General features: G+C 38.7%; 1 protein-coding gene across 3 annotated transcripts in view; it reads left to right on the top strand.

Annotated features, from left to right (window-relative positions):
- The first annotated feature begins 34 nt into the window (after positions 1–34).
- The window catches only part of Parpbp (PARP1 binding protein), a 43,616-nt gene continuing 29,539 nt past the window's right edge, over positions 35–14,111 (top strand). The window contains exons 1-5 of one of the 3 annotated variants that reach the window (XM_076919899.1): positions 43–166; positions 3,351–3,506; positions 7,041–7,271; positions 11,965–12,069; positions 12,908–13,774. In XM_076919899.1, coding sequence (XP_076776014.1) covers positions 3,354–3,506; positions 7,041–7,271; positions 11,965–12,069; positions 12,908–12,940 — 522 coding nt within the window. In that variant the 5' untranslated portion in view covers positions 43–166; positions 3,351–3,353 and the 3' untranslated portion in view covers positions 12,941–13,774. Of the gene's footprint in view, positions 167–3,350; positions 3,507–7,040; positions 7,272–11,964; positions 12,070–12,907; positions 13,775–14,111 lie in introns of those variants that run through there. The other 2 variants (XM_076919898.1, XM_076919897.1) reach the window with 2 other exon arrangements.

The raw sequence follows: 14,111 nt of genomic DNA, 5'->3' as shown, positions 1-14,111 counted from the left end.
CGCAGCGATTGGTTCCCAGGTCGTGCCGCGAGATTTAAAAGAGACGCCGAGGCGATTCAAACCTCCGCCTTCCGGCATCCTGGCTGAGCTGCTCCTCCCTCGACCTGCACCCTCTGGGTCCCGGACGAGGTGGATCTCGACTTTTCTCTGGCCTCCGGTCACAGTGGTAATTCCGGCTGCTGCTTTGCGAACGCGTTTCGGTGACAGCGACGTACCTTGTGCCTGTCAGCGGCGTTGTCTGCGCAGTGGCTTCGCCCTGACTTCACAGTATCCCGTGAAAGAAGACCTGGAAGGTCAATAGGGCTCGGCTGTAGATGGGAAGACTGAAACCCATCAAAATTTGCTTTTAGTCCGTTAGACCGGGGATCTGGCACACAACGTGTGCAGGCTCCCCCAGAATTTGTTGTTGTTGCATCCTTCAAAGGGACATTCGGGACCAGACTAGGAGGTTAACTGTCACCTGTCATCTTTTAATGGACTGTTTTCTAAGTGTTGGCAATAAGGATTTTGTGTATTTGCTTCACTGGTGCCTCATAATTCTGTTAAGTCGATAGTCCCATCCCCAGTAGGGATGTGGAGAAATTTGTGTCAATCACGAGGTACAGCTAATGCAGGCGCGTAGTAGCAGAGATGCTTGGCTAAGTGCAATGCTTTTCTCACTTTACCTAACAGCGACAATTCCCTGTCTCAGACTTTCTGCTCCAGTGCACCTTGAATCCAGTTTTTAAAGCAAGAGTTTATTCCCTCTGACACCTTCTATCTCTTCTGTCCAACCATATTCAGCGTCTCACCGAGTCTTCACAACAGGCTGGGAGATAGAACACAGTGGGAGGCATAGTCCTGTTTTCTTTGTGATAATACTTCTCTCTGGGCAGCCAGATCTAAAGTTTGGCAGCCCTGGAGAAGCTGGGACTATAGTAGGCATTGGCATGTCAGCTGCATGCCTGTTTGTGAATAGCCAGATCCAGAGCTAAACATGGTTTTACATGTTTAAATGGTTAGTGGAGGAAAAAAAGAGAACATTTTGAGCCTTCTGAAAATTATAGAAAACAGGTTTTATTGTCCATAAATAAAATTTTAGTGAGGTCCAGCTATGTTTGTTTATGCATTGTTCCTAGTTACCCTTATGTGACAAGGTCAGGGTAAGTGGTTGTGACTCTTGGCTTTCTCACACTGATAGAAATTTTAACTCAAAAAGAAAAAAAGAAAAGAAACAGAAAAAGAAAAACCATTAAAAACTCATGATGTACAATCATAACTAATGTGCTTGACATTGCTGCATGTAAAAGCTTTAGATATAGTTTCTTCTTTTACTGTTCACAAACTATACTCAGTAAGAACTTTGTTCATTTTCACTACAAGGAAGTTGAGGCAGGGAGGGGTGCTGTTACTTGGCTAAGATCTCCTAGCTTAGCAATGGGTAGAGCCAGGGAGTCAGGATGATCTGGGTGGATTTGTATTTATAGAGATCTTAACATGTAATACCTTCAAATAATACCAATGGGTAGACCTTTACCAAAAAACTTCATTTCAGGCAAACTAATCATATTAGCTCATACTTTTTATGACTTCTTCAATTTTGTTTTTTTTTTTTTAAGAGATAAATGTGTTATGTGATAACCTAGGTGCTCATCAAGGAATGTATGAGTAGGGTCTGGGAAGGTGGCTCAGTGGATAAAGCACCTGAACAGTTATGAGGACTGGGATCCAAATCCTCAGCTCTAATGCAAACGCTGGTGGAGCAGCCTGCTTGTAATCCCAGTGTGCCGGGGTGTAGACAGGAGATACTCGAGCAAGCTGGTCAGCCAGACTAGCTGATGTGGTGAGCTCTGGTACAGGCAGAAACTATTCCTCAATCTACAAGGTGGAGAGCAGTGGAGAAAACAGTGTCGACCTTGGGCCTCCACACACACGTACTCACATATAGGCGAACATAGACACACACACAGAGAAGAATGGAAGTGGAACGGGACTCCATAGGACGGCTGTCTAGAATCCTGACACAGCCCAGCTCACATTGGAAGGGTTCTGCATGCATCCAGGAGAGCTTATGACAAGCTTAGAAAAAGTGGATGTATCCCCTTTGGCTATTTACTAGCTTCATGTCATGTCGTTGAACATTGCTTTCTTCCTGTGTCAAATGCAGACATTCATAGACTGGCGTCATCAGGACTCTTGTGAAAATGGAGCAAAGTAATTAATATTAAATGTTTGAAAAGTATATGGCACTAAGAAGCTTCATGTGTTAGATCACATCTTGATGATCTGTTTGCGGTGTAACAAAACATCAAAACCGCAGGCACTGTAAAATTACAACTATTTGCTTTAAATCTGTGGGTCAGCAGTTTGGGCTGGGCCAGTTAGTTGACTCCCCTGCTAGCCTGGAGCAGATAACTCGCTTTTGTCAACAGCTTAACTGGGCTTGGGAGTTAGGTCTCCCCAGAGGAAGAGCAGGAAAGCCAGCATTTAGGTGTAGTTGTGGACTTGAACTACTGTAGCAAAGGATAAAGGTAGTGTCAGTGAAGGGGCAGGGCATGTGAAGTGAGTGAGAGCAAGCACAGGCTTCTCAGTGTCCTTGGAGAGTCCATGCTTAATTCTCTCAGCCACAGCTTGTGACAATCCATGGAAGTATTGTCTACCAAGGAAAGTTCTTAGAAATGCTGATGAGTTTTGACTGGGGGGGCTAGACTCATAGGCATACCCTGTCCAACACGTACCAAAAAAATTCAGATTCAAGGAAATGAGGTGTTCATCACAAAACACATATAGTTTATAAGAACAATTTAGCACAATAAAATACTTTTAATGGAAACTTGCTGTATTAACTGTTTTTGCACAAACCTCTTAAAGCCTAGGCTTAGAATTCTTGTTATCTCACAGTCTACTAGTCAAATCAAGTCCTAAGTCAAGTGACTAGAAAAGTAAACCACTCGTTTTGGAACAATACATGAATGAGAGGAAACACCCCCCCTCCCCAAATCTACCACACATAGTACCATTTGTCTCAAAACAACTATCTTAAAATACAGATTTAATTAGTGATGTCTGTGTCTAAAATTATAAATTTGCACAATTTGCATGTCTGTTTTATGAGAATTTTCAAAACTGAAGGTTGGATTTTTGTTATTTCAAAAGATTTGGCTTAAGAAAACTAAAGGAGGGGAAAATATGATTGGGCGGAAATTGTATTATTCTGTTTTCCTAAATTTAATTAAAAGCAATCCTGGTAAATATGAAATGACTTCTGGTTCACTGCTTATTTTTTTCTAACCATGTTTGCTTACACATGTTAAATGTTACTTTCCAATTAAAACAAGTCACTTTAACATTGTATTCTGTTCTACTTTAAGAGAATGGCTGTGCTTAATCAGCTGTCTGTCTTGGGTATGATTAAAGAGTTTAGAAGGAATTGGCGTGCTCTTTGTAACTCTGAAAGAACTACGGTATGTGGTCCAGACTCCATGCTCCTGGCCCTGCAGCTCTCCATGGCAGAAAACAACAAACAGGTTAGTGTGCTATATTTAGTTTAACTTTTTTATAACTCAGTTTTACTTGTTGCCCATTATGATAGGTTTGAACTTAATTACACACATCATTGTCTTTGCAATATTTCCTCTCCTGAAATAGGGTGTTTCAGAAATGCTTCTGCATATCTGTGTCAAAATATTGCAGTTGGAATTTTTGGAAAAACAAATTGCCTGTATAACTGAAATGATTCAATTTATGTTATGTGTATGATCTGAACGTGAAATGTGGATATTTGGTCTCATGAAAAAGATCATAAAGATTAAATCTGCAGCTCTTATGGTTAAATCTATTCCTATTTAATAATTGTTCCTTTGTTCCCTAAAAGAAGCTCTAGAGGAGCAGGTATCATTTTTATTCAATATAAAGTATTTTATGTCTACTTTCAGCACTGTTGTGTGCATTTTGTATTCTTAAATCTGTTTATACATTAAAATCATTTGGGAGGTATTAATTAATTAGTTTCTTTATTCTTCTCTCATATATTACATCCTGACTGCAGTTTCCCCTCCCTCCTCTCCTCTAAGCCCCTCCCTCCCACTTCCCCTCTCCCCAGATCTCCTCCTCCTCCTTTCCCTTCATAAAGAGCAGCCCTCCCAGAGACCGCAACCAAACATGATCAAGGCTGCATAAGGCAGCCCATTAGGAGAAACAGGGAGGAAAGAGCAGCCAAAAGAATCAGAGACAGCTCCCACTCCCAGTGTTGGGAGTCCCATAAGAACACCAAGCTACACAATTATAACATGTATGCAGAGGACCTAGGTCAAACCCATACAGGCTCCCTGATTGGTTCAGTTTCTGTGAGCCCCTATGAGTACTGGTTATTTGACTCAGTAGGCTGTGTTCTTATGTGTTCTTATGTGTTCTTATGGTGTCTTTGATCCCTCTGGCTCCTAAAATTCTTCCTCCCTGTCTTCCACAGTATTTCCCTTTGGGAGGTCTTTAAAAATATACTAGTTCATTGAAGCTTGGTGCCACAGGCCTGTAAATCTAGCTGCTCATGCTCAGAAGACAGCCTGTCTGGACTAAAGAGTGAGCTCAAGACTAGTCCATGCCTTGGGCCTTTGAGGCTCTGTCTCAAAATAACATAAGGGTTGGAGAAATCTCAGTGGTAGAGTGTTTCCCTAGCACATAGGAGGTGCTCAAACAAACAACTCCAAGTTGTTGCCTTGTTGTCCTAATGGAGTCTTCATTGACCTGCTGGAAGCTACCTTGAAGAAAAATCTCTACAAAGTGATTCTCTTGTAGGTTGCTGGGGCCCATTGACCTTCTAATAGAGATGAGGAGTTGAGTCCGTTGAGACCAATGTTTGTTAATTCCTGTTATTTTGTTGTTGTTATTGGTGGTGATTGTATGTGTGTGTTTCCCTTTGTTGGGTTTTGCTGGTGTGAAATTATTGCCTATATTTTTGTGGATGTAGTTAACCTTATTGAGTTGGAGTTCTCCTTCTAGTACCTTCTGTACCTTCTGTACCTTCTGTAGGGCTAGATTTATGGATAGATACTAGTTAAATTTGACTTTATCATGGAATATCTTGTTTTCTCCATCTATGGTGATTGAAAGTTTTGCTGAAAGTAGTCTGGGTTGGCATCTGTGGTCTCAGAGTCTGCTGGATATCTGTTCAGACCCTCTGGCTTTTAGAGTAAGCGTCTTGTACCTTTATAGACATATCCTTTGGGTTAGAATTTTTGTCTATGCTTTTGCTTCAAATATTTTCTGAGCCTTTGAGATGGGATTATTCATCTTCTAGTTCTATTATTTTTAGATTTAGTCTTTTTAAGGTGTTCCAGATTTCTTAGATGTTTTGTGTCAGGAATTGATTAGGTTTAATGTAATGTTTTATTTGACTGATGTATCTATTTCTTCTATCATATCTTCAGTGCCTGAGATTCTCTCTTCCATCCCTTGCAATTCTGTTGATGGTGCTTGCTGGAGTCTGGGCATCTGGGTTTGGATAATTATTGGTCTAGGTGCCGATTTCTGAGCTTGTCTTTGTTAGATGGGTGTTTTCTTTTTTTTTTTTTTTTTATTTTTCTTTCTTTCTTTTTTTGTTTTTGTTTCTGTTTTCTCTCTGGTCTTCTGTCTGGAGTGGCCTGTAGTTGAATAAAGAGGGTCTTTGCCTGAGTTGGAGGCTGGAGTTCTGGCGGTCTTGGGGTTCTGGGTGCTGGTGTGGCCTCTAGTGGATCAGGGGGCTTCCACTGGAGGTGTGGGCCGGGATATGGTGATGAGGAGAGGAGGGGCTGTTGGAGGTAGCTGGGTGGACACTAGGGGAATGTTGGTGGTCTGCAGATTGGGGATTTATCTGGGGATCTGGATGCTGGAGTGTCTTCTGGTGGAGGAAGGGTCTCTTAAAGATGTTTTAAAGTCTGGATTTCAAATAACACGTATGACTTGTTATCATAGATATAAAGAGAAATTTTTAATAATTCAAATGTTTGTTTTGGATGCATTGGTTTTTTACATTCTTGATTAAGATTTCATTTTCAAAGAATAACAGTTTTTAACTACATAATTATCTATTCATCTTTAAATGGGACTATTGTAAAAATCTTAGTATTCACAGAAACTGGAAAAAACTTAAAACGGTGGAAGGCAGCATATATTCCATTTCACATACCCACATATGGATACTAAAATATAGTTGTTTTTCATGCTGAATTGAAAATGAGAAGTTAGCATTTTTTAATGAGTTAAGGCTGGTACTTTTTAGAAGTCACCATTATTAATATCTTACATATTAACATGGAAAAAGAATGCATTGAATGAAAAGCAAACCTTTAGTGCATCTGCTGAAAATTTATCATGTGGCTATCCAGGGAGATACTTTAAGGAAAGCTTTTATACTGAGATAAAATCCTGTTGGTAATGGTATTGGATCTCTTATCAATTATATACTAGTGTAGTTAGATCACAATCTTTTGGGTTCTTTCAAGAAAAACAGAAGCCAAGAAGTAGAAGAGTAAATTTGTCTGCTTAGTAGCATCTGAGTACTCACAGAAAAGAGTGTAACTTGATTTTTAGCACTTCTTCATTATAATTTAGTGTATTTAGGACCAGAGAAGAAACAAAAATCTTTCTAGGCTCCTAGTTTTGCAGCCATACTTTTCTTTCTCTGTAATAGTAACAAAATGAAAATCAAGTCCTAATAACAATAACCTGAACACTAAGACTGGATTTTAAAGCCTGTACTTGGAATATATTCTGTTATGTGGGAATTCCTCATGGCTCTGGGAATGTTAAGTAAGAGAGTAAAAGCCCTGTAGCTGAGTACAGCATCTTTGACACGCATCCTGCCTCTGCCTCCCAAGTATTGGGATTAAAGGTGCATTCCATGCCCAACCCCATTTACCAATTTTTTTTTTATCTGCAAACATGCTTACTTATTTATATTTTATCAAATTATCAAAGGTTTTGTGTTTACTTTAGCAGCTTGCTATTTGTATTTCTCATATCAGTGAGATAAGTGGACTTCAAGCATTAAGCACTCACCTCTATCTGTTGTTTGTATCTTTCAGTACAATGGAGAATTTGCAGTCTGTCTCAGTGATGTCTTACTGACATGGAAGTACTTCTTACACGAGAAACTGAACTTGCCCATTGAAAACATGAAAGTTGTTGACCACTATGAAGACATTAAGAAAACATATGATGATTTCTTGAAGAATAGTAATACACTAGATCTGATTGATGTTTATAAAAAATGTAGCATCTTGACTTCTAATTGTGAGAATAACACGATATCCTCGGTAAGTATTCTAAAATTAATTCAGCTAAAATCCTTTTATTTTAAACCACAGATAGAGTTACTAGTCTTAAAAGTATGGTGGGAGGCAGAGAAATGCCTTGGTTTTCAGTAGTAAAGTGAAGACAAAAAGACAAAAAGCTGATCATTTTTTTGCTTTTTAAATTATGTTAAAAAATGGAAAATTTAGCTACCCAAAGCCTAGTTTTTACTCGAAAGAAATATTTTTGATGGGCTTATGACATTGTTATTTGATATAAGAACATTTTTCTTAATAGATAAAAATTGGGCAAAGACATAAATTCCAAATGTCAGATTTCTTTTGAATTAGAACAAAGATTACCTGTCCACAACTTTTCTCCTTTTTGTTGAATGTTCAAGTTTATTAGGTGTGTATTGTATAAACAATTGTTACAGTTGTTTTACATGGTTTAATAGCTTCTTAGGTAGACATGTCATACATATATTACTATCAGAGGACATAATGATATAGTATCTGAGATAATAGACTTCATTGTATAAACATTTAATTTAATAGAAAAAAATTTAAAAGCTGTAGCATTCTTTAGATTTGTTTATACTAGAATTGATAAATTATTTAAAATCTATTTGTGTATGTACAGGTTTTATTTTTTGAGTGTTGAAAGTACTTTAATACTTTCTGTGTGCTAATAAAGAAATAAGTATATGTTAGTAATGGCTGAATAATTATATTTGGAATTAGGAATTATTTACTGTATTTTGTGAGATACTAAGCCCTTATATGGTAATTAGTAATAGCGGTAAGTTCATTATAATAGAAATCTCTGGTATAAAAATGTGTTTTAAGAAAGTAGAAGCTATTTTACTCCCTATAGAAGACCCATGTGATTCTTACTTGAATGGTCCAAGGTAGCACAGGATAGTAGTACTCACTGTGAGAGACGGTAGGACTGGAGAATGACGGGAGAAAAAGGGCATGTGGAGAATGTAGTAATATTCTTTATTTGGAGTACTAATGTGCCAGGGTGAAGGCAAGCACTCTGTTAGTAAGTGGGAAGGGAGAACGGACTCTGGGCAGCTTGCTGTCTTTACCTCATTGGTGCAGCATGCAGACCTTTGCCCTGCTATAACTTCTTCAAGCACTCATTCACACGTGCTCTTCTCTTGTCCACGAGCAACACCTTGAAAGAAGGGTTTTGTGGTTTGGTTTGTTTGTTTTTTTTTTTTTTTTTTTTTTTTTCCTATTTGGCTGATTTTTGACCAGCCCTGCATAGTTAATGTACAAAGCTAATCATAGGTAAGCACTGAGTTGTAGGAAGAAACAAGAGAAGATGCCTGAAATCTTGGGCACAGTGTTTTCCTCCTGTGTGTTTGTTGTTTGGGGGGGGGATGCATTCTCTAACACATTTCCTCACTGAGCCATGGGACATGGAAAGGCTGCTTCTCAGGCTGTCTGTGTGGGAGATTGTCCACAAATGTCAGCATCTCTGCAGAACTCCAGACATTAAACTGAATCTGCAGAGATGGCAGTTCATGAAGAAAACTCTCAAATTCTAACAGCTTAGTCTCTGATAAATATCAGATACTTTCTTAAGGAAATTTTCACTAACAACAAAATTGTATAGCAAAACATATCTCTGGGTTGGTTTTTCCAAGAACACATTAAATGTAACCCTAATTAATTTGTGGTGTGTCCTTAAAGTTACATATCACAGTACCCCAGTTGTTCTGATTTTTATGCTCTTGAATTCATGGCCTTAATAAAGTTGCTCTGTTTCTTATATGTTATAGATTGGGTAATACAGAGATTATCAGGAATTAAGATAAAGATGAGGTAGTTCTGGAAACATGGTGAGTTGAACCTTCACTCCCTAGTTTATAATTCTTCATCTGGGAGCATACAAGACTTTGGGTTCTAACTGGAATATTATGGAGGGAGATTTGGGGCAGAGTTGGATTTCACCTGAAAAGAACTCTAAGTATCTGGACTACAAAGTCGGAGACCTATGGCCAGCAGAAATGTAGCTCTCCGAAGAACTTAGGCACAGATCTGTGAACCCTCTGGGCTAGATCAACAGATGTCTGTGGGCTAGCAGGGTTCTCTGTCTCTCTAGCCAAGTATTAGTTGTATTACTTCCTGTTGGTAAGGCTTGGGAGAACACAGAGACTTCCTTGACTTTGGCAGGTGTCCGACAGCCTTGTTGCTTTCTTCTAAGGCTTCGAAGAGTAGCACAAAGACCGTGTTATCGTTTATTACTTGTAGAATCCATCATTTCAGAGAGGGGAGGGAGAGAGAGAGAGAGAGAGAGAGAGAGAGAGAGAGAGAGAGAGAGAGAGAGAGAGAGAGAGAGGAAGAAGAAGAAGAAGAAGAAGAAGAAGAAGAAGAAGAAGAAGAAGAAGAAGAAGAAGAAGAAGAAGAAGAGAAAAGAGAAGAGAAAAGAGAAGAGAAAAGAGAGAAGAGCGCCAATTAAGAGAAACAACAACCCAGCCTGGGATCACGATCATCAGCCAGACAAGGATGAGTCAGGGGCCATGCATTCTCAACAAAAGAGAGAGCTGTTAGAGAGGAGAATAACACCTAGAATACACAGAAATATCAAATGCTTACAGAAATTCACTGATAAAACAGAAGCACAAGACTTGTTAGATCTTACCTAACAAAGAAGATGCGCCTGCTGGAGATGCTGTGTGATGACGTAGGGATGTTAGAGCACGTGCTCCAACCGTCCGACTGCAGGGACGGTACGGGGGTGCAGGTTCCTACGTTGATCTCTGGAGAACTCATTTTTCCTGATGAAGCCACGCTTTAAAAAATTCACACAAGACAGGACTCCTGAGGAAGCTACCCTTAGCTGTAGCCAGAGACCTGTAGGAGACACCCTGAACCTTTGTGAACCGAGTGTGGAAGGTGGACTAATGTCTTCACGCCTTTCCCAGGATATCCCTGTCCATACAGCAGAGGTCAGCACCACAGCTGCCTCTAGGAAAAGGAAGCCCGTTTCCAGGGCTTCCAAGCAGCCCTGTGGGGAATTAAGGCCCTGGCAGGACTTCTCGGCTCCTGGGGAAGGTACCTCAGCATTAGCCTTGCTGGTCCAACCACCACCGCAGAAGCGACAGTGTCTCGCAGCCATGTCGCGAAACTCGTCGTTACCCAAGATTCTCCACAAAACCCGCAGGGGGAAGCGAGACCCTAAGAAGCTGGCAGCTGCCATGGAGCGGGTGAGGCAGTGGGAAAGTCGCCTTCTCCAGAACCTCGAAGAAGCCACGCAGCATCAGCTCACTGTTGAAATCGAGAATAAGAAACCAGTGATCCAGGTTAACACAGAAGATCAGCCAGACACTGCCTCTGAGGTCCACACAGGGCATAGACATTTGTGTTTTTAGACACATGGCCACTAAATATAAACTGGCATTACTCTTATAAATGTTTGTTACACCTACTTTATCCGAAAAAAAAGTTTGTTCTTTTATTATAGTGATACTGTAAACACCTTTACTTTCAACCCCATCCTTCTCTCCTGTTTTACTCCACCCCTTCTTTGGGCACAGGGACATGTGTGCTGGCTCTTCTCAGAGAGGCAGCTAAAAGTGTGCTGGTAGAGTGGAATCAGCAGTTACTGGGGGAAACTGAAAACTGAGTTGGAAAAACAGTATTGACTAGATGCCAAGGGCACATGAGGTCTAAGATGCTCTAAGACGCAGGTGAGAAGGTTTATTTTTAAGCTTCAGGTTGGGTGGAAAAATATTTCTTCCAGTTTGTGTCAGAATTGGAGACATTTTTTTGGAGGGTGACCAACCTTCAGAAAAATCGGGAAATCTGCAAACAGATGCAGGCTGGTGGCAGCAGCCATTGGGATAGTTCAGTATTTCTTCCACCCCAGTTCACTGTGTGGTAGGAATTTACTGTATAAGCTGTTTCAGCATTTGTAACTTAGGAACTCCCCGCTAGGTTGGCTCATTTTTTCTTATAGTTACTAATAGGTTATAAAAATACCAGTTATAAAAATGATAAGTCTTTTAACTTTTCAAATAAAACATGAAAATATAAACACAAAAACTTGTTATGTAATGATATAAAAACAAATACTTTTAAGTTATTCTTCCTAATTTTTATGAAAAAAAAAAACACCTTTTCATGGTAACTCAGAGAAAACTATGAGGAAGATTTCTCAGTATAGCATGTGTATTGACTTAGAAATTAGTATTCTAACAAAAAGTAAATTTAAAGAACTTCAAGGAAGAGCTACAGGACTTGCCATGAGGATGCTAGCAGTTTCCCTAGAAGGGAAAAGACCTGAGGGTGTAATGAAATGTTTGTCATAACAAATAGTACTGTTAGCTAAAGAGAAACCATAGTCTACTGATGATCTAAGTTATATATATATACATATATATATATATATATATATATATATTCTGATAAAATTCTTGGACTCTCAAATATTATCAAATTCCTTAGTTATACTTTATTAAATTATATTTAGATATGTTTGTTATTTAACAAAAGATTAAATAGACTGTCCCTTCCTAACCATGGTTTAAAAGGATTTGTGAGAATATGAAGAAGAATGTAGAAAACAATATTATGCTTATTTATAACCATCCACAAATGTCCAGCAGTGCTGTACACTGGAACATCTGTGACGATGTGTAGAATTTTATGGAGTATAGTATTCTGTGTCCTGTACTTTTATTATACCATGTATCGCCTACAGATTCAACTACGGGATTTTCTGTCTGGCACAGAGTGTGGAGTAAATGACGAAGCTAAACTTCATATGCCAGTGTCACCAGTGAAATGCATCGAGAATGACGAGCAGGTACTGATAACACCATCAGCCAGTTAATGTAGGATTGGACCCCTTGGTCATGAATCTGGTGGTTTATTAGGGTTATCAGTGAATCTGAGGGTTCATCAGGGTTATCACTGAATCTGGTGGTTGTTTGTTTTTTTGTTTTGTTTTCATTTTTCCATGTTTTAAAATTATTTAAATAGAGCCGAATTTACACAGGATAATATATTAGGATTGATAAGAGTGTCATTTTAATCTATGTCCTATGGTTTGGGCCAAGGTAACTGACATTGAGCAGACACAGGCACAATTCAAGGTGCCAGGGAAGTGGTTAAGTTTCAGGTTGTCAGATTGTTTTTGTAACACATCTACTGTTTTGATGATTGATTCTTGAGAGGCTATGTTCCATTACTGATGGTGTTCTTACGGCAGACTATATTGTGCACACGACTTAAGGTGCATACCATGTACAGGGTTGTCCTAGTGAGGTTTACCTTTAGCTGTATAGTGTGCCAGGTGCCTCTGACCTCAACTAACTAAGCTATGTTTATTAAAGTTTGTGTTTAATAGAATCACCGTCAGTGAGAGATCAAGAATGTTGGCAAAGTCAGTAAACTTTTATTGACATATTTTTGAAATCCTACTTTCATGGCCATCTACTCCAATATAGTTAGCACATTTGATAAATCCTTCTCTTTGTTTTCAGGGAACATTGCTGAGTCTTCTGAAAGTCTTGTGCTAAGCAAATTACACCTTAAAGAACAGATTCTATCATTGCCTCTGATTAAATGCTTACTTGCTTCCTGGATTTAATGATGTACTTTTTTTTTTTAATGTCTCCTTTTTCTGTCTTATTTATTTAAAGGTTACCAAACTTTTGTGCCATGTGTATGCCTGAAATTCTTCAGCATGCATTTCCTGGAAAAATCAAAAAGGATAAGCACCATGTCTAATGTCTCCGTGTGTTCCTAAAATAAGCTGATGGTTTAATCTTTAGGGACTCCTTAATTTTCTTTTCCTTCCTCTGTTTACTTAATACTCTGCTGTCCTGTAACTTGTCCCTGTGTTTGTTGTATCTCTAGTAAAAAGCTATGAGATTTAGTGTTAATATTTTCTAAGAAATAACTTTATGAGTGATATAGAATATTTCATATTAGGAAATAGAAATTCAGGTTGTCCTGAACTGGCAGATCTTTCTAATATAAAACTTAGTTTCCACTTTGCAGACATCATTAAAGACCCATGAGAGGGTCCTCTGGCACCACGTTAAGCAATTCTGTTTCCCAGTAACCTTTTACTTAATTGATTTTTTAATACACGCAGTTATGATCCTTGTCTGAATCAGTTATTTTTCAGCATTTGTAGAGCTCCGAGTTTTTGATTTGTAATGTCTTCATTAATTCCTGTCAGTTACCAAAGCTTTATCTTGTCTAGTGGGGTAAATACAATTTGCGAAGGTCACTGCCTAAACCTCTTTACCCATGTAGGAGCTGGTGTGGGAGAGCTACATAAGAGGTAAATTAGAGAAATACTTTTTCTATTTGTCTTTGTTCCTTCAGTGCTAAAAGGTGCTGTACTTTTAATGCTAAAATAGAGGGAGCCCTGTTAAGGGACCCCAGTGTCTTTTTTTATGTGCCCCTTTAGACTTTTTTATGTATTTTCTTGTTTCTGGTATTAAAAAAAAAAAACAGTCCTACCATGCATGTTTTCTGTCCATAATACCAGATTCTTTGTAGGGATTTTATAACTATTCACTCTTGTTGAAAATTAATTATCTAAATTTCTCTTTTTGTTCTTATCCTAAACATTTACAAATGCTAATAAATGTTTTATATTTAATGAGTATGTTCCTATATATCACACGAGAACAGAGTACGGTCTTATCGATCTTGTCTCTGATATTTCTCTTACAGACTGTGTTTGTGTGTATGTGAGGTTTGATGGCCAGCATTATACCTACATCAGTAGCACAGTGTCTCTGTTCTCTCTTAAGTATGCTGTAAGGAGGACACAGTAATTGTCATGCTCTTTCAAGAAAAAGGACTGACTTGTGTGTGAAATGATGAAAG

The sequence above is a fragment of the Arvicanthis niloticus genome, chromosome 22 (genome assembly GCF_011762505.2).
Source record: "Arvicanthis niloticus isolate mArvNil1 chromosome 22, mArvNil1.pat.X, whole genome shotgun sequence".
Classification (NCBI taxonomy): domain Eukaryota; kingdom Metazoa; phylum Chordata; class Mammalia; order Rodentia; family Muridae; genus Arvicanthis; species Arvicanthis niloticus.
This window is presented reverse-complemented; position numbering and strand designations above follow the sequence as displayed.